A 24,898-nucleotide genomic window follows, 5' to 3' on the forward strand; every position below is an offset into this window, starting at 1 on the left:
TGTCGTTCGTTGTAATTACATACAAAAAGTTAATTTTTATTATCGTTCATGTGAATGAAGCATGAGTCCAACGATCATTTAAACAAGCCGCTTACGCAACGGCGACAACTAACACGCTACAAAGGAGAATTTACATCAATTCAGTGTGAGAAGGGCAATTCCTGAAAAGGAAAATCAGTTGAGACTTCGCAGATAGAACTTGACACACTTGAAGCGGTGAAGTTACTTAACCGCCACTCGAGGTTACGACGCGATACACGATGGGAAAGATCATTTTGCACAGCTACCTTATTACCCATCTGTCGTTTATGTCATTTTAGAAACACGTTAACCGCTGCAAGTAACACCTTACATTTGCAAGTCTGTGTTCTTCAGCAAGGACTTGTGCTATTTCAGTAATTCACATTTTAAGGAAGACATGCTGTTTCTATGACAAACGTAAAACAAACAATCCAGATAGCTCTAGCTCACAGAGCTGGTCTCGATCAGTGCCCAGGTATCCGGGGTGTGGCTGTGAGAAACACCAGCCAAACCCCAGAGCGTTTCAGGAGCAAACTTCCAGAAGAAAATGGGGCAGTACCAGTGCCATCACGCAGAGCCATCAAGAGGCAGACCGCTGGGGTACGATTCTGTAGTGAATTCTTAACAGGGAGCAAAGTGGTCCTTGTTTACCCAACAGGAACAACGGCAAAGGAGACTTACTAGTATGACTGGAGGAAGAAAAGGTCTTACAAGTGGACAGTAAAGAGGTTGGTTGGTTTAATCTAATAAAAATAAAGGCCAAGAAGACTGCATAGAAAAAGTATGTAAGATCAACACTGTGAAAACAAAGCCCTGGTAAAACAGGATTATCATGCTGCCCCCGAACAGGTGGGGCTAAACCAGCCACTAATAAGCCTAGACCTGTTAGAAATTACAAGTTCCAAAATCCTCCCGGCTGTTTGGTTCGCAAAAAGTTTTCCGGCAATAGGAAAGGCAAAAGCCTGCTAGCTTTTAAAATGAAGCTCAATCGGTTGATGAAAGGGTTTACATGAGAACGGAGCTAGGCAACCAGAAAGCCACTTATATTTCTGTCTTCCAACAAGAGTAGAAATATGATGCAAACGAGACTTTGTTTTCTGCCAAATACACTGAGATTTTTAAAAGCATAACTACAAAAAAAAACCCCAACAAACAAAAAACCACAGAGCTCCACCCCACAGTCCACAGCTTTTTGTAAAAGTGATAGGAGTACAAAGAAAAAACACAGACATCACATACACGATGATGAAAAAAACTGGCATTTCCCTCCCACTCAAATCTTCAGAAAACATGCCCCAGGCAACCAGTCGTGTATAGGAACGTAACCTGAAGTAAGCATAAGACAAAACGAGCACACACTATTTAAAGCTTAAATTTTGCAGAAGCTCCACTGGTAATTTCCTATTAGAAAGTATTTTTACCATAAAGACCACTTTATCCATTCTTCTAATGCCATGCTACAACCTTTCAGAACAGTGGCAATTATTAAATTAACAATCAAAATGAGCTGATTTTTAATTTTGTTACCACAAAGTCCATTTGAATGTTTTTGTAACTACATGTTTTTGCCAAAACAAATCACTAATACTTAGGAATTTTTTGTTCTAATTTTTGAAAGTTAACTTTTTATCTTTGATCTACCACAAAACAGAATTTCCTTAAAAAAGAAAACTTCCTAAAAGCAGTAGAAATAAAGATTAGCCTCAGTTTATAGTTAATATTCCTCCCTTTAGTGACCTGTCTTCCATCTCTGTCACAGATACCTCTGAGATTCTTTACATAATCAGAAATTATAGAAATACTTTGCACATAGGTCAAAATTATAACCCTGAGTTTCTAAAAGGCAGTATTTTGTTGCACTCTTAGAAATAATACAAGAAAATAAATTTATTTCCTCATAACAGAAATATGTAACAAAATGCAAGAAATTAAAATACTAAAATGGTTTCTTATAGAAATATAGAGATCCTGCTTCCTCTATCACCAAAATTTTTCAGTGTTTTTTACCTCTAAGCAACTGCAAATATTTAATTCAACACTCCATACAGTGTATGTATATGTGTGTATACTTGCATTTCAATATTGTCAATACACAACCAGGATGCAATATTTCCATGTTAAATTTTAGTAGAAAAATCGCTTTTCATTCCTAGCTTTGTAGTCAGAAATAGCTGCTCATCACTGCTTTGGGGCATGGACTCATTTCCATAGTTTACTTCAACTAAACGTATACCAAAATGAGTCATTTGTTGGGAGAGGAGGGGGTTCCTTCTTCCAGTTCTACAACGCACACAAATGATGGAGGATGCAGGCAGCGTAGAGTACAACCAGCTAGGAATTTCAGTTATGCACCAATGTCATTCCACTGCAAGCAAGCAGAATACAGTGATGGGTCCGTGTTTTCACATTATTTTGATGGGTAGGGAGAAAGGAATCGTTTTCCCACATGACACTGAAGTTCTTTCTCTAATATAGGCTTGTATGTTATTTGCAGTCGAGGAAAGACAATAAAGACCACGTTTACCACGTTATATGATACTAGGTCCTCTGGTATACCAGTTTCTCAGTAAATCAAAGCTTACTGGATTCTTCCCATTGTTTTCTCTCTGCTTCAAGTCCCAGGCTTGGCCTGCCATGAACTCAAAGGAACCAAATCAGCATCAACAGTTGAAGAAACAACCACTTTCAGGAAGAGTTCCTTTGAGTTACACTAGGTTGGAAGAATAAATGGCCATATTAATCATACGGTTCCAAATCCTTGGAAATCAGTGGCTCAGTATCTTCAGTTGTACTTTGTGCGGATTGCGGGGCTGCAACTGCCAGGCTGTGTATAGTCTCTTGCTGATGCTGCTTTGCCTTGTTATATAGTAGAACTCCAATTGTCACTAGAACAGTCCCAATGGCTGAGAGGCTTGTGATTTTGTTACCAAACACAATAATACTTAGCCAGATTGACAGCGCATGCTTCACAGTACTAGCAACACTGGAAAGGAATATAGAAATTAAGGCCAAAGAAGGCTTTCTCATATCCCATACACAACCATGCTTTAATGTAGCGGGACCTCTCTTTTGCTTGTTTTTTAAACACCGACTCAGATTCCACTTTTCCTCCTGAAGCTAATACCGTAACCAAATTGCTTGTATATCGGCACTTGTATCTTTACACTCATCTTAATTTTAGAGCTAGTATGAATAATTCACCTCAGGTTTTTGTTTTCGTTATTTTTAAGTATGCAGTACAGCACCAGCAATTCATTTCTAGCTAACACAGACATCTAGAAAATGCTAACAAAACACTAGCAACATAACTATCATTTGCGAGTCTGCTGCTACTATTCAGGTAATACAGCATTATAACCTGAGAAGAATACCTAAATCATACCCAATAACATTATAACAAGTAGTTAAGAAATTTTGTATACATGTAAACATGAATATATGCTTTTACATCCTGTTATGTAGAGAAGACTAACAGCTTCAGAATAAGCATGTGTGTAACAGTGAACTGTCACAAGACTGCAGCAGGGGCACCTGAAAGTATAAGACAGCAGAAGCCTTCAGGGTTTAGGACCAGGATTACCCCACAGGCCCTAGGGCTATTCATACAAATGACCAATTATTGAATCAGAATTGTGTAACAGCCTAACAAAGCTGCCGATAACTGACAACGTAGGTGGAAACCGTCTTTAGAGAACACATATAATTCAACAAATACAGCTTGACATGCTGGTGTCATGCTTCAGAAAAAAGGAATACAGAGCTGATTGCTCGTATTCTGTACTGCACCGAGATGTATATAGGTATTGCCTTATCACTGAAGCAAATGGCAGCTTAAACATTGCATCTAGGGTTTCAGCGAATCTGTCAGACTCATTAACCAGCTTTAAGGAATGGCTGTTAAACCTGAATACAATACGCCTCCTAGTATATGTGAGCACCTGTTCCGTAAGCTCAACAGCGTGGGTCAAATGCTGCTCTCTTCACACAGCGAGGGAGCAAACCACAAACTTCTGGTGATCCGGATGTGAAAAGTTTTCTTCTTGATTTGATGCGTTTATGCATTACATTATTTATTTCTTTGCACAATACCTTTACTGCCTAGTTCTCAAGCAGAAATACCGAGCAAGAAAAAAAGAAAATAAAATAGTGTTCTTGACGTGAAAATACAGCTTTACCTGAAAGTCACAGGAGAAATTTTTCCCATCAAGGCATAGGCTGTAACACTTTGTAGGTGGAACAAGACTCCATCTATTAAGAGAAGTACAACAACATCTTGGTTGTAGCTGAAGCTCCTCCCACTTTTCCCAATCACAGGCACATCCTAAACAACAAAAAAAAGAGAACTTTAAGAGTTTAATTTATAAGCAAATCTAAAAGTGATTTTCCACCCAACTCATTACTATTATAAGCAGATACAGTTTTACATTTAAACTTCAGCAAAACAAAACCTAAAACATACAGGACATTTAGATCCTGCAATTTTTCCCCCCAAAAGAATATATTAGAAAAACAGCTCTCATCTGACTGAGCTTTCCAGTGTACTCAGCCTGCCTGTGAGATATTTTCTTTTCTGAACACTGATGCATAGCAATGAAATGCCAGAATATGAAGGATACATATTTAACCTGATAGATTATACTTACTTCAGCTCAATTTTCCTGTACACCATGTGAATATCGGCAAAAAGTCAACAAATATTTAAGATAAAACTTTAAATGGACTCAGACAAAAATATGATTTGATCTCAAAAATCCTGACATAAACTCAGGCTTTCTGGGTGACTTGTCAACTCATGTCCATATTAAATTATTTCTTTGAAAATTTTCTCTTTTTTACCTCCCCCCAATCTCTTGCAAACACAAGATGAAATGCATTTCAGGATGACTTTAAAGAAGTGGGAAGAATTAAAAGTAAAAATTAAGATTGACCTTAGTTGCACATTCTGCTCACAAGTCAAAAAGAAAACATAAATCAGTGTTAGTGAATTCAAGTTACCATGAAAAATATCCAAGCTGGAATAAGCATAACCACTGCAGCAGCACTTGTGTAGAACTGAAGCTCCGGGGCTCTACAAAGGAGAAAAAACAATGATTAAAATGATTAAAAGCTTCCTCTGTCTTAGAGCTGAAGAAAGCTGGATCATTATTGTATTTACAGATATCAAAAAGTAATAAAAGCCACCTACCAAGCTTTGGGGACAACAAATTCAGAAATCTCTTGCAAAGGTTTTGCTTTTTTGTGTTGGCCGAGATAGACTGAAGATAAAAGGTACAAGTTTTCAAGACACTAGCATTAAGTTTTCAAAACTAGCGTTTCATCTTGTGGTAAAATACACACATACAGCTATACATATATATAGGTATATTTTACCACAAGATTTTACTCCTGGCTCGCATTTCATAGTTAATTATCGATGTGAGTTCTAAAGTTCATTTCTGCATGCCTAATAATGTTAAGGGATGTTTTATGACTGCAGAATAAGGACTTATTTCTGGATATACTGAGAGTTTTAGCCGATTATAAGACTCCGACCTACCGCAGTGGGATCTGAGCATAGAGGAGTTTTCTTTCCCTGATAAAATGATTTAGGTTAAAGCTGTCTGTAAACAGTCCGAGGAAAAAAAAAATCTTGGTGCAATATAATCATAAATATATAGTTTCCTTATGTAGCCTAAAGTCCATCTATAATCAAACCTGAAATATTTTTAATACTTACGAAAATCTGTATTTATCTCCACTGAGTAGTTTTTTGGAAAAGACATTTTGCAAACTGGGGGGAAAAAAAAAAAAACCACCACCATTTATCTGTATTTTAGTTATGACAAATAAATCAATCCATGAGAAAGTTGTTTCTCTTAGATGGGTAGATATGTTTTCTGCACATTTCACATTTTACACATTATGCAACTACAGAAAGGAGTTTGGGCTAACTGCTTTAGACTAACGGAGTTGTACTATTTTTTAATCTCACGAATGCTAGCAGATATAATAGAGAAACTGTATCTTCTGTTAAAAATAATTTTTAAATAGCAATATTTAAATGTAGTGGACAAAAACAACTACAGGCAACAATTTTCTTCAATCTACCAGTAAACAAAATTCCTTTATTCCACATATGCAACTATCATTATGCCTTACCAGTCCATGATATTAGTAGATAAAGCTGCTGAGAAACCTAGAATGTTGAAACTGATTTCAGTAGCTGTACATAGAGCTAGCCCACCCATAACAGGAATGAGAGAGAGATTAACCAGCAATCCTGCAAATGAAGAGAAAAATTTAAGTCTGAGATTAATTACTGTATTTCCAATTACATGTATCAGATAATACAGTTTTTGAAAGTTTAAATTCCACGTTAACTTCTTTGGTTGAAAGAAAGAGCATCTTATTTGACTGGATTTTAAAGTACAGAGGTTCTAAAGTGAAATCTCAGACAATAGCCCAGTGCTCTTGAAAACAATATAGACATATACTCGGCTGATAAAAGTATCTCCCTTGGAGAAAGAAAATGGACTGATGACTATCTTCGTTTCATCTTTTTCACCAAATGACATAAGAAAATTATACTCTCCCTGTTTACTCTGCGATTTAATTACTCTTCTTCCTCTGGCTTATTTCAGCCTTTTGCCATTTTGCATCACAAAGCAACCTATACATGGCTTCTGTATTACTCCTACAACTTATAGCTGGTAACAAGCAAAATCTCTTCAAGCAAACAGCATGCAATTGCAAGTGGAATCGCAAAGAAATTATATTGTGGACTGGAAGAAATTATATTGTAGTAAGCCAGTTGTTTGGGTTTTTGTTTTTTAATCACAGAGCAAACACAGTGAAGAAATGCAAGAATTTTAAATTCTGAGCAGCAAGCTGTCCTTATAAGAAGGAACACGCTGAACTTCAGTTATTTAAGGCTGCAATAATATTTTCTTGACAGAAAAATAACTTCAGAGCAACAATGCCCTTACACAGCTGCATTAAAATAAATCCTTTTTACTTTATATATACTCTACTTATTGTGTTCAAACAGAATGATTCTTCCAGCTGCATTTACTGTATTTTGGTGGAATCTCCTCATCCATGGCCAACTAAGTGACAGTATTATAAAAAAACCCACCAAAACCCCCCACATTTCAACAGTGAAGTACTTACCAGTGTATTCTCCTAATATCATCCGAGACATGATAACAGTGAAAATAGGTGCAGAGCTTTTAACAGTTTCTGCAAATGAAACTGCCACATTTTTCAAGCTGACAAGACCCAAGACTACTGTTGCAAATCTGTAATAGAACACCACATGAAATTAAGCAGGAAATAAAATAATGCTGTAAGAGCTACTACTGGACATCTAGCATAAAAAAGAATTGCATTATAATTTCTCTAGGTTTATAAATTTGAGCTGCAGTAACTAAGAAGATGGACAGGAGCTAGCTGGCAATCAAGTTATCAAATCATGGTAGCATGACTGAACTGCAGGAACTGATCAGCTGCACACCTTTACTCCACAGCACCTGTGAGGTGGAACATGTCAGATCTATTTCTTTGCACTTTGCCTTAAACATTATTATTTACTTAGCACAAATGAAGGCACCCTTGGGCAACTGTGCAATTTCTATGGATGTACAGCAGACTTCCAGAAAACATCAAAGTTTGCTTCTTAATGCACTCTAACCAAGCTTCAGATGACAGTGTTTCAAGCTAAAGCTTTCAATAGGCTCAGCTGAAAAAGTTAGTACAATTCTGCTGATAAACAGTAATTCACCAAAGAAATTTTATCATTTGCAGTTATCCATCTTTAGTGTAAATTAGGTACACTACATATTTACCATACTTTAAACCATGAAATTAAACAACAGGGTGGCAGAGTTATTACGATAAAGCTACTCTGAATTAATTTGAATCCTGTTATCCTTTATCACTTTGGCAGTGCAGAGGAAACCAAATCATACGTTCTTATTCTCTCCTAGACCACAAACTGATACTATCCCAGCACACAGCAAATACTTACTTTTTAAAACATAAATGTTAATAGTCTGTATCACTTTTGAGGCAAATTGCTGGAAAAGGTGAGGGAAACAAAGCAACATCATAATAAATACTAGTACACTAAACAAACATCAGCCTCAAAAGAGAACAGGAAGAAAGTAAATGGAAAGAGAAATATGTTCTGAAAGAAGCCAAATGTGATGGGAAGCCAAGCTAGCCAAAAAACTGACATCTGGAAAAAGGAACATAGCATTTAGCAATAGGAACTAAAAATAAAATTATGCTGTGATTTTTTTTGGGGAAAGGTGAATACTCCAAACGCTTTCCAATCAAGAATGAAAAGGAAGAGAGCCATGAAAATACAGCTTCCGTTCAGAAGAACGCAATGAAGCAACCAGATAGATCTCTAGGAAATATTTAACCATTTACCTCATTAGTCCAACAAACAGCATTATCATGATGAAATTGGGTGGATAAGAGATGCGTGTTTTGTGTTGATACAAGCAGCATGGAACAAACATTTTTATACAGCCAATGAAGGTGGTTGAAAGCATTTGAACAGCACCTAAAGAAAGATGAGAGGGAAAAAAAAAAAATCAGAAGATGATGGGAACATGACGAATCAAGCAACATAAGAAAATTTCTTAGACAAACTTATGTGTAGTACTTTTAGCAGTTAAGAAACATGGCAATTACTGTCTAGATTTCATGAATTGTCACAAAAGCTCTTTACTTCTACATCTACCAGCAAGGCAGCAGAATAAAACAAAGGTGGCATACACCTATAAAATCCTGTTCACAGATGAAATGTGCTTTGTTTCCCCTTAAAAAAAAAAAAAAAAGACTAAGCAGCCAATTGGATAACAGAGGTCACACAAAGGCAACTTTCGCACTTCTACAGACAAACAAGTTAAGATTGACAGCTCTAGAGACTATCAACAACTGACTCAATTTTATTTTTTTTAAAAACCCACACTACCCTCCAACACAGAAAAGAAAAAAATCACATTTTTCTTTCCAGCTCTTAGTTCTCAAACACCATCTTACAGCTCCTCTATGAGCAAAGTTTCATACCATCTTTCAGCAAGTGGAGGAAAGGACAGTGTCAGAAGCCCCTTTACAGGCTGAGATCACAACTCATGAGTTCCCAGCCCCAAGATCCACCCCCACATCTCCTAACTAGGTCTTTTTCACTTCAGTTGAACCATTTTGTCCCTCAACTTTATATAGGAGGATCTGGCATTGTCAAGTATCTTACTGGAATTAAAGTGTAAAAGAAAGGTAGGGTTACCTAGCATGCTGGGCTCTCCTTCCAGTAATGAAAGAATGTATTTGTTAAGAAAAAGAGTGCAAAAGCTGAAGAAAAACCACAAAGTGAGGTAGATGAGAGCATGAGAATTCCAGATGCCCAAGTCTGACTCAATGACCGTAGTCTCCGTGATAGTTATTTTCAGAACGTTCTCCTCTGGTACACTATCACTCCTAGCAATTACAAATTTTTCACTCCTGTTTGCAAAGAGCGAACCCAGACGAAATAGTGATTTTCCCTTTGGCTTTTCTTCAGGGGGGGGAGGATTAGGTTCCTCCGGTGTCTGAGCACTTGCCACAGTCGACATGCTGACATTAAGAAATTAATATTTGTCCTTAATACAAACCAACATTGACTTAGCACAGAACAGCACTTCGACGGAACAAAAATATCATGTGATTAGTCTTTCATCTCCCATGGCCTGAAAAAGTGTACTTGGTCCTCCAAATAACATCTTGCATAAAAATAAACTTCACATGCTTCTTCATGTGGTCTATTCCATTTTTTCTGCCTAAGAATGAAAAAAAAAAGAAGGAAAAAAGCATGTAGCTCTGAATGTAATGACATTTTAAATCCCTAACACAGCAAAGATACCACATTTCACCTGCAGTTTATGAAAGATGAAAAGACTTCTGTAGCTTGTCTTTCAGACTGGATTTTGCACTCCTGATATCATGATACCAAGATTAAGCACTAAGAACTTATCTAAGGGAGATTTTTTTTATTCTAAAATGGCACGCGCACATGCAAAAGACTTTATGTGTTTTTAAGTTCTTTCTCTTCTAAAGCATGTCAACACAGCCTTTTCCATTATAATGAACTCCTCTTCAAGATTCTACAGTTTCTCTGATCTCAGTCTAAGGTCTTCTTATAACCACTCAACAGAAAAATCTTCACAACCCAGAAAATCTGGACAGGAGCCTGTACCCTTAGTACTAATTAACCTGTTACCATCTCGCGTCAAAGTAAGCAATCAATAATCAAGGGCAACTTCCAGTAATCATAAACACAGTTATCCTGGTAACTATGAGATCTAGGTGAACAAAGTAGGAAAATATGTCCAAGAGCTCTCCAAACAGACTTGTTCTCTATTTAATTACTTGTTAATAATGCAACATTACTTATTTTGTAAGTAATGTAACTCATGGCCTCAAGTTGCGCCAGGGGAGGTTTAGATTGGACATGAGGAAAAATGTCTTTACTGAAAGAGTGGTTAAACATTGGAAGAGGCTGCCCAGGGAAGTGGTTGAGTCCCCATCCCTGGAGGTATTTAAAAGACGTGTAGATGAGGCGCTTAGGGACATGGTTTAGTGGGCATGGTGGTGCTGGGTTGACGGTTGGACTCGATGATCTTAGAGGTCTCTTCCAACCTTAATGATTCTATGATTTTGCCACTGCAGTACTGTTATAGCTTGCAATTCAATATTAGTACTTGCAGTAATTCTTAAGTCTTTTTAAAAGATCTGACAGAAAAAGGCATTAAATCATTTGCAACTAGAACTTTCTCCTTTTACAAATTACATGAGAAATGTGGCAAGTTACAGTAGAAGAGTACAGAGAATAACAAAGTGACCTTTATTCTTCTCAAGTCATGTAATGCTAGTTAGCATCATAATGCTAACAGATTCAAAGTCTGTATTAAGAAAGAAATTGCACCTGAGCAGCTTATCTGCAACATTAAAACACACTATTGGGTTTATTGCTTTCTATTTTGCAGTCTGTGTTTTATGAGCAAAAAAAAAATAGGATTAATCAGATGAGAAGGAAATGACGGACAAGACCTCTTTTGCTCCTCCATGAACAAACAATAGGGGAAATCAAATTTGAAATACTTTTCTCCAGAAGCACATTTGCTGGATAGACAAGATGGTGGACCTTATACAGTGAAAAAGTAATTCTTGGCGGGGAAGTTAATCACTGGATATCTTGGAAAAGCTGTCTGAAATGAGATCATAACACTACAGTGCATCAAACAGTGGCAGCACACGACATAATCAATGGCAAGCAAAAATACAAGAGTTGTAACAAGAGCTACTGAACCTGCCCTGATTTTGTTAGCATGTGAACAGGTGAATAGGATACACTATTTTCTTTGTGCTTTTTTAACGCCCAGTGTGGCATCTCAAAATAAATCATAAAGCAGTACTAAAGAGTTAAATAAATCCTGTCAGTTTCCATATCCTAAACAGCAGCTACTTTACACTGAAATTTTCCATTCCTCATGTTCTCTATTTCTGTTATCACAGCCACGCACAGAAGGTTTCCATCCCTATCCTCTTATCCCTTTCCATTTTACCAGAAAATCATGCTAGCAGCACACCGGGGTACAAGACACTCTGACACACTCGCAACAAACCATATACTTGTGTTAACCCAGTTTAAGACAAAACTAGCCAATTTGAAGGAAAATATGCATTCCTTAAGAGAATTTGTTAAGAAAAACAGATTCTTGACTCCTCCTTCTTTTTCAAGTCTTAAAAAAAATACCCCTCTACATTCAAAACAGTTAGTTATCACAACTTTGTTGATACTTTTTCTGTTTATACTACTCAATTAAAAACAAAAGCAATTAAGCACAATGAAACTCCCACCCTCAGCTGCACTGCAATATCGTATTTGATGTCACTGATTTCACACATGGCAGGAAGCAGAACAGCAAATAAGAACAAAACTGCTCCCCTAAATTACTGACCTGCTGTCTTAAATCAATTGGAAAGTCTCAAATGGGCTGAAAGAGTTCTCCATCTGGAACTAATTCAGTCTTCCTCCCTTAAGACCAACCAGCAGCTGATGTTTACCAATAGATGAAAACGTGGCAGTGGTTGGTAGACTGTTTCTCTTGGATTACACACAAATGTTCAATCTTCCAGCTCACAGGAACAAACAGCATGCAGTGCATTTTACACCCTTCCTTGTATCTTCTCCAACTTTTAACTACGTTAGCAATAAAAATATTTTACTAAGAGTGGAAAAAATACAGAATATAACCTTTGAGTCTCAAACAAATTCTGACTTACAAGAAGTAGCTAATTACCAATTCAACAACTCCCTGATTTCTTAGGCTTTAAGACATCATATTCATAAGACTACCTGCATTCAAACTCCTTTTCCCTTTCTACTCAGAGCAGTTCAAAATTTAATCAGAAATACATTCATTTCAAACTTAAAACAGGAGCAAAGAAAAACCTTTTCTCAGAATACTTTTAAGAGTGAAGAAAATAAATGAAGACAGTATCCACTTGTGCTTTTTAAGCATCTAGTTTTCATAAAAAAAAAAATATTACTCACCCCTCAGTTTTTAAGAGAGTAGTCATACTTGGTTTGGTTACTAAATTGCTTACACTATTTTCTACTGTGTGGAGGTGGCCTCCATGGGAATAAATATTGTTTTGCTGCCAGGCAGCCTGCACGAATATATGGAAATGACAGCTATCTGTACAGTGCTTTTGTGGACATGGTATCACAGCTTAATGAACATTTTGAATTAGCACCAGCTCACAGCTTCTGAAATAAATAGCACCCCCTTCGCTCACTCCAACTACAACAAATGTTTTTGTGGATATGTGATAGATCAAACCAGGGAAACTGCTCCCCCCTGAAACCTAAGGCCTCAGGGAAAAGGTGCGCTTTTCCATACACATCATCTACACTTAACTCCCAGCAGTACAGTTTAACCTTATCACTGTAAAAGCAGTATGTCTACATGGATTGTTTCCTACAGGTCTCAGAAGAAAAGAAACACCAAGTTTTGCAAAAAATAAAATGCAGAAGCAACACAAGTTAACAAGAACACATGCCCTGCATTTTTGCATTAGTTCTTCCATAAGAAATGTTTTCCGAAGAAACTTTAACATTCCACACTGAAGTCAAGCGAACAAGAGAGAGAAAAAACCAAGAAATTGACCTCACATAAAGTTTTACAGCAGTACAATTTTCTACCACAGTTTAAAAGCGAGCAAAATCAGTTTTTCTTCTCTGGTGAAGGGGAGGTCTGTGTCACATCCCCCTTCCTCTAAAACGGCAGAGATGCGAGGGGTGAAGCAGCTGGTGGAAACCCAGTTGCAAACACTGAGCAACCTTCTAACAGGGCCCTGACAGCTCCCCACACCTGACCTTCACTGAGGTTTTCTGCAGCTGAGCTACAGATTGGGTAAGGGCAGCCAGCTGAGCTGTCTTCACCCAACACTAACACCACCTAGTCATCTTCTTTAAAAGCAAGCATAAAGTGAGAAAATTAAGAGTTCTTTCAGAACCATATTTGATAAAAAAAACCCAAAAGGCAAGAGATAAAACCAACTCAGATATTAAATTGTGTCAATGAGATTATCACTGACACGTGTCAAAAGTCCTCGTAGTAGTATTCACTTAAACTTTCTTTTCATGAGAAACTGCAGTTTTAACCCTAATTTTTAAGAAATTGTCAAAAATAAAAAAGCCAACCATATAGGCAGAGTTCAATCTAACCAGAGTCTTTCCTTTAGAATGGAAAGAATAAAATTATTTAAAGATAACAAGAGACAAAGCAGTCACGTGAAAGAGAAAATACAGTCTTTTTAAAATTACATATACTATACCAAGACATGATTTAGCTTGAAAATAAAGCATAGCATTTCCATCACTACAGATTCTGTGTTTTTTAACTATCTATTGCAACCCTGGTTATGCACAGTCCTTCATGATTCTTCCACAGAGCATACTAAATATTTTTTACGGTTGAAATATATTCATTGGCAAGCATCTACCAGGTCCTCCAACAAATTTAATATAAAATTATTCTGTGATGCAGCTCACCTCAAAACTGGTACCTGTTGGTCAGAAGCTCTAATTGTTTCTTAAACAGCTAAGCAGATTCTGACAATCACCACTACATGTATGACACCGACAGTTTCTTATTGCATTCATTTAAGGCTGGAAGTGCTCTGGACTTTGGAATGACCACCATCTAACAGCGAAGACACAAAGCCATTGCTATTTTTTCTGACCACTTGTTAGTACCTATATATAAAGACAGATACTTTCTTTTGACAATACCCACAAAGAACTCTATGTGTAAAGTCAGCTTTACACAAAAAAATAAAAGGCCGAAAATGCTGCACGTGTTAGAGAAACTAAGGCTAATCTGATAGTGAAAAAACAGAGGCTTCGTGTGCGTACCTCTTAATCTACTATTACGCAACACAGGTCACCCACCCAAACATCGCTTCCAACACAACGAATGCACAGAATTCAGCACCCCAAGTAAGCTGTAAACATTAACGCTGTTTCACTAAATGATGACAGCATCCAAGATGTTTATAAACACAGGCCGTAAATACAATCACAAAACTATTAACATCTCCCATGCAGCGAAGACGCTAAAAGATTGAAATAGCTTAGCACTTTCTTGCACTTCAACTGTTTTTCTAGTCACCCGTCCTAAGATCTTCCCTCCTCTCACTCAGAGCCAACTACCACGCAGGCAAATCCCGCACAGGTTTTCGCATGCCCCGCAGCACCTCAGAGCGGACTGAGCATCCCGAACACAGGAGAAGCGGCAGGAGCGCCGTGTGCTCGGAGCTGCCTTCCTCATCGAGATTCAGAGACCTTCAAGGGAGCTGTGCCGTACCGCGTCCTTTTTTGACCCGGCTTTCCGGCTCAAGGACTTTTGGGAGAGCACCGCCTTGCAGCAAGGCGCAGCAGGAGGAAGCACAGGCATCTCCCCCCTCAGGGCATGCCGCAGCTGAGCCAGCGCCTACGCGCCAAGCGCTTTCAGACAGCGGACTTTAGATCTTCCCCTGCATCAGGGCCAGCAGAGCCCGGCCTCCCGAGAGCCGGTCGGCGCATCACGGACCAGCACCTGGGGGCTCCCGAGCACGCGGCCGCCCGCTGCCAAAGCCGAGGCGCTCCCGCTCAAACCGGGCTTCGGCTTGCCGGGCTGCGGCCCTCAGGGCGGCGGCCGCCCCGCAGCGGAGCAGCCGGCCGGGTCCGGGTCCTGGTCCGCCCCCGCCGCCGTCTCGGGCAGGGGAGGCGGGACCACGCCGCGCACCGCCCCCGCAGGCCGAGCGGGAGGCGCCGCCGCGGCCGAGTGGCCGCCGCCCGGAGTGGCTGCGGGGGCTGGATGGGCAGGGCGCCTTCCCTCCGCCCCCCGGAGCCAGCTCCGCTCGGGAACGGCCTCCGGGCGGGCAGAGCACACCGCCCGCGGCGGCCCTTCCCCGGGGACGGAGGTGCCCCCGCGGAGGAGGGCCTGCGCCCCCTTTGCCACGGCAGCCGTTTGTTTCGCTGTCACCGCGGGCGGACAACGGGAGGCCATTTTCCGAAAAAAAGGAGAAAAAGGAGGGGAAAAAAAAAAAAAAAGAAATGGGGGTTACAGGGGACGCCGCTCCGGGTAACAGCCGATTAAAACTCCGCGGAGCCCCGCCAGGCGTTTCGCTCAAGGCCGGCCCCTCCATCGAGCCAGGCGGCAGCTCCCGCGCCGCCCTCCTCCGCCGCAGCGTCTGACGCGGCCCCTCCGCCCGAGGAGAAGAGCGGTCGCTCGGCAGCGCGGGCAGGGAACGGGCCCGGGGCAGGCCGCACCCCCGAGGCGGCGGGGGAGGCGCAGGCCGCAAGCGCGGGGGGACGGGCCGCGGCGCTCCCCCCCGCCGCCCTCCGGCGGCGCTTCCCGCCAGGGACGGGGAAGTGACGTCCCGGCCGCCCGGCCTGCCCCGGAAGCGCGGGCGCTGCAGCCATGTAGGTACCGTTACCGGAGGGGGACGGCACCGGAGCGGCCATGGAGGGCGCCGACGACAGGTAGCGGCGGGAACCCGCAGCGCCTCGCGCCCTCGGGAAGGGCGGGCGGGCGGGCGGAACCAAGCGCCGAGCGGGGGGCGACTCTCCGCGCTCCCCCGCCTCGTTACCCGGGGAGGGAGGGGGGCGTGGGCCGGGGTGGGGGGGAGGGGGGGCCGCTCTGGCCCCCCGCACCCGTCACTGGTTGGTACGGCCCATCCGGGAGGGCGGGAAGCCGTCGCTGCCGGCCGCGCGGGGCCCCGCCCGCGGGCCGGGCCGGGCCTGGGGCGGCGCCGGTGACGGTCCCCTCCCCTTCTCTCCCCCCTCCAGCGGCGCCGCAGCTCCCCCTCTGCCGAACCTCACCCCCCGGCACCGGCAGCTCATCCCCACGCCCTGCGGCCCCGTGAGTACACCTACCGCCCGCGCCCCGCTGCCCAGCCGAGACCAGCGGCCCGCCCCCGGGGCCGGCTGCTCCGGGCAGGGCTTTTTGCTTTCCCCGGTAAAGGCCGTGCTCTCCCGCTGCGACTCCGAGAGAAGTCGTCGGGGGCGCGAGAGCAAACCGGATTTGCGCCCCTTGAAACCGTGTCAGCTAACGGCGGCGGGGCTGTCGGTGCCTCAGCCCAGGCAGCGCCGCCGCCCCAGCGCGCCGTTGTTTTCGCACAGTTGGCCTCGCTTAAATAAAACCGTGTTTTCAGACAGCGAATACGTAAACTCGTCGAAAACTCCTGCCTGCACAGAAACCACGAGTAACGTTGCCGACACGTATTAAAAGCCCAGCAACCCAAAGCCGTGTTGTAGCAACAGTCATAGCTCAGCCCTACCTCCAGGTGACTCTCCAGTTCCACGGAGCTTTTCTTTTTTCCTTACTGCCAACATCGCAGGAAAGTAACGTGATTTTTCCTGGCACGGTGCAGTTTATCTGTCTCCGTGACTTAGACTGCCTGGGATGAACGGAAAAAACATCTCTCACTCAAACCCGTTGCTCGGAAGCATGAACCTTTCCCTGCGGTTCTCTAAGACTAAAAATCTTGATTTGGGGTACTGGGAAAAAGTTACTTGCTGAACATCGCTATGTTTCGATAGGCATACACGTGGGCATTGGCGATCTCGATTTCAGGAGATGAAATTATAACACCGTGGCCCTTGTGAGGCACTGAGGAAAGTAGAGGGCAGTCTGTAGGTATAAACCAGAAAAATCTAGGCTGAGATTAATTATGAAATAAAGTTAGAGTACTCCCTTCCTCAGCAGTTTTGGAGTTTCAATTCAGTTGTAAAGGGTTTCTTTCTTTTTGCCGGGAAAACCGTGCCCTCATGTCATTTAGCCAAATTGCTTTAATCAGTTTCTTAGCAACAGCAACTAGTTTATACTGCGTTACATGTTTAAAAATTTTCTTCCTTTACAGATAAAACCTTGTTCAGAGCTATCATTTCCTGTGAAGATCTACTTCTGTGTCACTATTTTGTCTCTGCTAAGTGTCATAGGGCTAACCATAGAGACACTCGTTCAACAAACTGAGGAAGATTTCACCATTTCTCTTATTCAGTTAGTTGGAGTTGGTAAGAAACATACCGTCTGTATTTTAAAACAAACACATTTTTTCCCAAAGCAGTAGTCAAGCAGCAACTGAAGTTTCTTATTTCACTCCATTTGGCCTGATATGTTACACACAAAATCTTCTGCCAGTTTAGCACTAACAAGCTAGATGCTTTTGCCATTGTTGCTTTTTCCAGCAGTATTTTAGGGAAAGGATCAGTAATAGATATGGTGTCATCCAGAATACATTCACATGTGAATAGTGTGAAAAAACATTCAGTTTTTAGGAAGTTTTGCTATCACTGGCTTTCTTACTGGTGTTACATTAGGCAGATGTGGCAATGATTTTGCTTTCAGACAGCTGTCACTTTATGTAAGATACACTGAATGTTCAGCTATGCCAGAAAGAGCTTCTTACCATTTCCCATTTTAATGTCTGTGCCATAATACGCTGGGGAAGTCAGAGGTGTCCACGCTCCAAGGCTTGTCATAGAACGTACATCTCCTGACATGAGCCGGGCTTATACCTGAGTAGTAGTTGGTTTCAAGGCACCTTCTTACATTGCAAGAAACCAAACATACACGGTTTGATCTGAAACAAGAAAATGTTAAGTCAGGTCTCTGTATTAAGTTCCTGCAAGGACGTTGCTTCACCTGAAGTATTTTAATAAAAGAAAATAAGGACCTCATTTTTTTTAAAGCTCTTTTTTTTGACTAATAATTTTTGTACCACTGGAAGCAAAATCCAAAATTCCTTGGATATTTCCAATTAGAGCTTCAATAGAAACTTATGTTCATATTCCTGGGTCCATTTGTATTAAATAGAAGTGAAAGTCAACATGAAAATAAATACAACTATAAGTATTTTAGGAAGTCCTCTTCAGTGGCTTTAGCAGGTTTGGGCTGTTGGCTCACTGGCCGAAACAGTAGAAAATAGACCCTCTGTGGGTGTAACACCTTGTGTACGGGAAGGACACACTATTCATAAGCAGTCACTGCTTTCCAGCTTTCGTGCTTTCACCCAGAGGGAACAAAGACAATAGATTTGTTCCAGATTCTATAATTAGACACATACAAACAATACTTTTATTCCAAAGCTCTGGTTTGATTAGCTGCTTTTCACACAAGACTCAGCATACCAACAAAAACTGCAGTGTTAGAACAGACCATTGGTGCCTCCAATCTGTCACACTGTTTTTGTTAGCAACCACTGTTTTCTGCTTCAGAGAAAAATGAAGAACCTTCATAATAAACCAAATGAATCACATGATGTTATAAATGGGGAAGTCGAAAGCATGCTTGCTAATCTATTTTTCCCCCCTCCTACCTTCTGCTGATACTAATTGGTATTCTATGCTGCAGCACACACACGGAAGAAGTGCACGCCTCTCACAAACCTCTGGTTTAAATCAGGAACAACAGTGTATTTTTAACACATTACTTCAGATTTCAGAGTTTTAATATAAACAAAAGTTGTTGTTTCAACATACTAGTCAGTAAAGATAACATCGTTCAAGGAACATTTTAAAACCATTATTGGCTTACCTTGAGATTTTAAGATGTGTAAGCTAACCTCCATAAACAGGCCAAACCCCTAGATTTTCCATAGCGTAGACAAAGACTGACAGAACCAGTAAAGAGTTCTTTAAAGAAAAATAGATGCCCCGGCTGTAACAATCGCTTGGATTTACCACTAGAGATACTGACTTTAAAGAGGGTTTGGGATTTAATTTGTTCAAAAATGTTCACTTACCAAAAACAAGGGGATGTCCTTTATTTTAAAAATGTGCATGTGCTATCTCTGCAAAAATCTTAATGCTCAGAAAAAAGTTTGTTTTCAAATTATTTGTACAGGCTACTTCTGATTTAGCAGCTGAATTTGCAAAACAAGGAAATACTGTATTAAATCTTCCAGGTGTTCCTGAGGTCAAGAGCATGCAAAAAAATCGCATGATCCACTTTGTAGTCTGCCAATCCTTTTCAGTTTTCTCAATCACTGTTAATAAAAGTGAAAAAGGAAGTTTATTCACTAGAAGGTTTGTTTAGAGAGACTGAAGTTATTATGTTACTTTGAAAACTTCTACAACACTTTGTCCCCGTGTCTCAACCTAGCGAAACTGGATGCTTTGATGTGCCGAATCCAGGAAGTAGCCCTCTGGAAAAAGAAATCTATTGTTACTTTGCCTATGCAAGAATTAACTAGTGTGTGCAGGAGCATCCTATGTAAGAACAAAGCACTGATTCCTGTTTTTATGAAAGGAGAGCCTTTTCCTGATTTAAGCTTTGTCAAAACAGTTGTGTAGAGTCCAACAGTGACAGCTAACTGTGGTGTTAAGAGTGGTGGGTTTTGATGTATTTTATAAAAACATAACTTAGAACTTTCCCGAACCAGTTCTTTTCTGGACTACAGTTTGCAGGGTGGGGTGTTTCAAAATTTCCACAACAAAAATAAACTGTTAGGAATCCAGTCTGTCTGAGTTCAATTCAACACACTAGCCATTTGTAGTGGTCAGAACCACACGAACAATACTGTAGAGGTATGTGTAAGAGTAGTAAATTCCTTGTTAGTCACTTGAATTACTCTCACTGGGAAGATTATGTCATTTCAGTTCTTCAATAAAAATGGTGTTGCTTCATTTAAATCAAATACACTATTCAACACAGTGTTCAATATAGTATTCATAGAATAACATACCACAGCTGCCAGCTAATTTGGATAGCTAATACGTTGCCATTTTCAAAGTGTTACTTCACAAGTAATTTAAAAGTCTAACAAATTATTTCATCTCTTGTATGCTAAACACAGGGGAGAGTACTCATTTTAAGTATCTGATTCAGGCTCCTTGGTAAGAATAAAGATACGTTCTTGACCAAAGAGCCTAAGTTACACGGTCTTGATACTTCCATTTTGTCATCTGGATCAAGCATACTGAAAAATTGCACCACGTGCAATCTGTGTTTACCTGGTAACTGACCCTTCCTTCTCCTTCCCAGTGTTCTGTGTATACTATGTGACTAGAGGAATCCTGCAGGAGAATCGCCAGGAGCTCATCGTCTTTGTTCTTTCCATCTTGCTAGTGATGTTTCGTTCCATTGTCAACTTCACGGTTCTCTCTGCTGAGCAGAAGCCGAAACTCCTGGTTAGTCTCCTGGCTTTAACTAACTTTGCTTTTCTCCACATCTTGGATTTGAAAATCTTAGAAAGGCAAGATATCTGTGATAAGGGCACTGATAACAGAGAAAAATCAGGCTGAATTATTCCTACCATTGAGTAACAAAATGTGCACCTCCACAGTTGCAATCTGTTTCTCTGAGCTATTCTATGGGTTTCTTTATGGCAGTATTTGAAAGTAACATAAATATCGAAGTATTTTACTCACACAGGATTACCGCAGAAGATATTCTTCACTTCACCTACTCTGCTTCAGATTTCTGCCTATAAAACGACTGGCCTAAAGTCACGTAAATCTAGCCTATGAACAGAACTGGAATCTCAAGTCTATATGCAAGGACACAGCCATTAGCCCCGCTGCTCCATAAATGCAGCAAGGTGTTTTTGAGAGAGTTATGGTAACCTGCTGCAAGGAAACAAAAAGATACAATGTGCTAGGGGAGGTACTGCCATTCCAGATTATCTTGTTTGCGTTTCGTAACAATAAAATGTAATACAGGGACTGTATTCTATGCGATACCAAGATTTGTAGTTAAACTTCCGTCTGCTGTGCTTTGCAGAAGTCCTTCCCGTTTGTGGTCACACATTTATCAGAAATGTGAGAAGGAGGTTCCTTGCTGCGAAGTCATCCAAAAACTATTCTTCCACAGAAGAGGTGGCAACCAAGCTAGGACGATGCAGCAAAGCAGAATTTGCCTATTCAATTTACACATCAATTGTACATTTAGTTAAAACATACTTATCTACAGCAAACTGGGTTGTTAGGGTCAATAAGAACAGGCATCAGAGAGATGCAGATTACTTTAAGGCATGCATCCCAGTCATCGGTTTATATATATATAAAAAACAAGAACCTCAAAGTAAAGCCTGGTGTAGAAGATGTACTATTATAAGGACTTATTTTTACTACTATAAAAGTAACTTGGATTACTGTAACACTTCCTGAGCAAAATTTCTGAGACAGAATAAGGCATACTAGTATAAATATTCTCATATCAACGTAATTATGAAGGATGTTTTGCCACTTCAGCCATCTTTAAAGCAGCGGACATTTAGTGTGAATGCCAGCAAAGTTGTGGATACAACCCAGACAAAACCAATGTTTTCCAAAATTTAGTAAGTACAGCATTCAGAAAAACCCACTGTCCCCACTGAAATCAGTGGGGAAGATTCTTACCAGTTGGTTTATGCCACACAGGAAGCTTAGAGCCAGTCTCTGTCAAAAAAAGCTGATTCTTCAAACTGTATCATAAAACCTCAAGCAAAACCTTGCTAAAAGTCGTCCTGGTATTACAGGAAGTGCAAAGGTTATGTTTCTCTTAACAGTTGTAAAACTACTACATTGAGGGTAATGTAAACCAAAATAGCCAATGTGAGTTTACAATTATTACCAAGTGGTTGCAACAAATGGCAAAAATCATGGCCTGATCTTTGCCACTTAACAAAGTGTGGCAAACTGTCATCTTTAATTGTTGTCTATTTAAAATGCTATTAATAGGCAGCCTGGTTCTCCTTCCTCCTTTATTGTTTTATTACCAGTTAGAAGATTTAAGGTTAAAGACTGTTCCTGTTTTGGCATGGCCAGTCACATCCTTATTTCTCTTTCCCGTCAGGCCCGCTTCATTCTGATCCTCTTGGTTGGCTCCTTCGATGTGATCTGTGCCATCATCCTCATTCAGAGTCAAAGCATGATGGCCTTTCGAGTGGGTGGTGCTCTAGAAAGCCTACAGTCACAATACTTCATGCTGAACCTCTGTTTTTCCATGTTGACCTTTGATCTTCAGGCGCAGGTATAGAACTCTCTCCCCCGGGTTCCCTTTTTTCCCTCCTATTGAGAATATCTTAGAATTAGACTAGCTGAGCTGAACTATTAACTTCCTAGAGCGATCCTGCCTGTATCTTACCTTTTAGATAAAATTAGCTTAATAATGGTCATCTCTCCATGTGTTTACTATAGGGAAGCTTAATTAAAATCCATAAAAGTGAATCAACATATATTTTATCATTGTCCTGCCCAAAAGGAAAACTGAGTCTGATTTTTGGGAAGTATGTCCATAAAAACAATTGCATCCAGAAGCTCCAACCCAACATGGCCTCCTAAAATAAGAATGATTATCACTGCACAACATCTCAGCCTACAGTCTCTTGCTTTCCAGCCATCCTAGCTGTCTCCTACATTTGAGAAAATGATACTGCGATGGGAGAGGGGAGCCTGACCTAGCAGGGCAATCAGGGTGAGATAGCAACCTGCAGTTACAGATAAGTGAAGTGAACCCAAGATCTGTTTAGAAAGAGTTTGAACTTCTGTACGCTACCCTTCATTCTTACTTTACTACTGTATTACCCTGTATTACCTTATGCTTTATCTGGAGCACATCTTACTGCCTTCCCTGTTCTTTGTTGTTGCTAATACGGTATACAGGGAAGTACGTCTGTCCTTGTGTCACGTCTCATACTGTCTCTCAGGTTTTGAGGAAAAATTTAACCTTTAGACCTGTGCCCAACTTACTGTTCCTGGGAGTTTGTGTCAAATATTTTTTGGTGGGCTGTGTGGTCTCAAACTAACAATTTTACCAAATCTTTGCCTCTTCTCTTTCAGCTCTGCTTGTGTGTTCTGCTGATAAGCCTGCATGGGATCACCCTTCTACATAACATCATCTCAGCAACAGGGGTTCTTTGGGCCTGCCTGAAGGTGACCATTAGCATCATCGCAGTAAGTGTTAAGCTAACAGCAAGACTAGCACGAATAGTCAACTTCAGAGACTACAAGTTCTCACTCTGAGCAATTATCACAGGCTGGGAAGTCACAGCCATCCCATTCTACGTAATACTGCTAAGTGGAAGGGAGCCAGAATGGATCCCAGCAGAAAACAAGAGCGCCAACAATAATGAAGTCAGGTTTCTTATAAATGTGTCGCTCAACTGAGCATACAGGATGAAAAAATGTCACGCTATCATTATTCCTTTCTGAGGGACATTGTTTTATTCTCAGTCCTTGATCACCTACTTTAATGAAACCTATAGGATCACAATATCTTTACTATTTCTACCTCTCTGACAAGGTTAGGTGAAACTGGCAACAGTCTTCCAAATTATCATGAAGATGGATATACAGACACAGTGAGACTGCATAGGCCTTATATCCTTAGGAAACCACACCAAAAACATGAGTGGTCCTTTATTGGGGCAGCTTCTTTAAAGGCGAGTGACAGTTTTCAGGTTAACATAAGGATTTGTGAACTTGAGATGCAGTTTTTCATGTCAGTCAGACTGAACTTCCTCTGAAATCTTGAGAGCTCTGTTCCAAGAACGATTGCGGAATCAGGGCCAAAGTACATCAGATATGCGAGTCTTTTATTACCAGGAAGGAGTTTAGAGGGGTTTGGGTTTGTTGTTTTTTTAGGCTCCTTGGGTGTTTGCTTTAGCTATTCAGACAAGTTCCTGACAGCTGAAATACAGCTTTCCAAGTGTTTTGATTGCTTTCCTTGCTAAAAATGGAGCTAGCACCAAGCACTCTGCTTTTAAAATACTTAGGTGAATAGTTGCACAGAATCATCTTTCTCCTGGACTTTGGAGTGTCGTGGCCACTAACAGGGAAAAAGGAGACAGGACTAACTGTGAGTGTGACACTTAAGAGTGCAGGTAGGGCTGTTGTAGCTTGGTTTCCCCCTAGGAGCTCCTTATATACCTTTGTGAGGCACTGGATCTTTGCTTTCAGTTAAATTGTATCGGTGTGGAAAGAAGGGAGCAATTAGAACCAGGTCTGTTTTCCTGCTAGGATTAAAAGTGTAAACTTTGCAGCTACTTTTCCCCCACCCTCAGAAACAAAGTTGATCTGACCCTTTGCCCTTCACAGATTACCAGTTCTTTGCTTCGCCCGGATTTGCCTTTTGGCATTAAAAGAGGCACTGTTTCTTTTAAGAAAAGAAAGAGGCGCTTCAGTTAGATGGTCTCATGTCTTAACATACATGATATTCCTTACGCTGTCGTCAATAGCAAACGTTTTCTTAATAGTTCAACTAGTTATAGTAAATGTCCTAGGGATAAGTACATGTTCTTGCCCTTTGCTTAAAACTGTCTACGTTAGAACTACTTGAAAGCTACCTTCTACCCAGTCTAGGTACATTACTGACTTCTC

The 24,898-nt window shown here is 40.8% G+C and overlaps 2 protein-coding genes across 12 annotated transcripts in view; one reads left to right on the forward strand and one right to left on the reverse strand.

Annotated features, from left to right (window-relative positions):
* SLC35E2B (solute carrier family 35 member E2B) lies at window positions 1–16,087 on the reverse strand. 8 transcript variants are annotated; one of them, XM_076356185.1, is made up of 9 exons: window positions 16,033–16,087; window positions 9,296–9,824; window positions 8,434–8,569; window positions 7,171–7,298; window positions 6,160–6,280; window positions 5,738–5,791; window positions 5,017–5,089; window positions 4,197–4,342; window positions 1–3,004 (listed from the first exon to the last, which is right to left on the reverse strand). In XM_076356185.1, the coding sequence occupies exons 2-9, from the start codon at window positions 9,618–9,620 to the stop codon at window positions 2,758–2,760; spliced, it is 1,230 nt and encodes a 409-aa protein (XP_076212300.1). In that variant the 5' UTR covers window positions 9,621–9,824; window positions 16,033–16,087; the 3' UTR covers window positions 1–2,757. The 8 variants fall into 8 exon arrangements, with proteins under 8 accessions (XP_076212300.1, XP_076212298.1, XP_076212301.1 ...); XM_076356183.1 differs by lacking the exon at window positions 16,033–16,087 and adding an exon at window positions 15,661–15,849; XM_076356186.1 differs by lacking the exon at window positions 16,033–16,087 and adding an exon at window positions 15,150–15,222.
* Window positions 15,989–24,898, forward strand: part of LOC143169048 (uncharacterized) — a 14,098-nt gene continuing 5,188 nt past the window's right edge. For all 4 annotated transcript variants that reach the window (XR_012996841.1, XR_012996842.1, XM_076356192.1 and 1 more), the window contains exons 1-6: window positions 15,989–16,078; window positions 16,385–16,457; window positions 17,458–17,611; window positions 20,583–20,728; window positions 22,374–22,550; window positions 23,360–23,473. Coding sequence is in view for 2 of the 4 variants with exons in the window: in XM_076356192.1 (XP_076212307.1) it covers window positions 16,059–16,078; window positions 16,385–16,457; window positions 17,458–17,611; window positions 20,583–20,728; window positions 22,374–22,550; window positions 23,360–23,473 (684 nt within the window). In the remaining 2 variants the exon portion in view is untranslated. The remainder of the gene's footprint in view (window positions 16,079–16,384; window positions 16,458–17,457; window positions 17,612–20,582; window positions 20,729–22,373; window positions 22,551–23,359; window positions 23,474–24,898) is intronic.

Source organism: Aptenodytes patagonicus, chromosome 19, assembly GCF_965638725.1.
Source record: "Aptenodytes patagonicus chromosome 19, bAptPat1.pri.cur, whole genome shotgun sequence".
Taxonomy (NCBI): domain Eukaryota; kingdom Metazoa; phylum Chordata; class Aves; order Sphenisciformes; family Spheniscidae; genus Aptenodytes; species Aptenodytes patagonicus.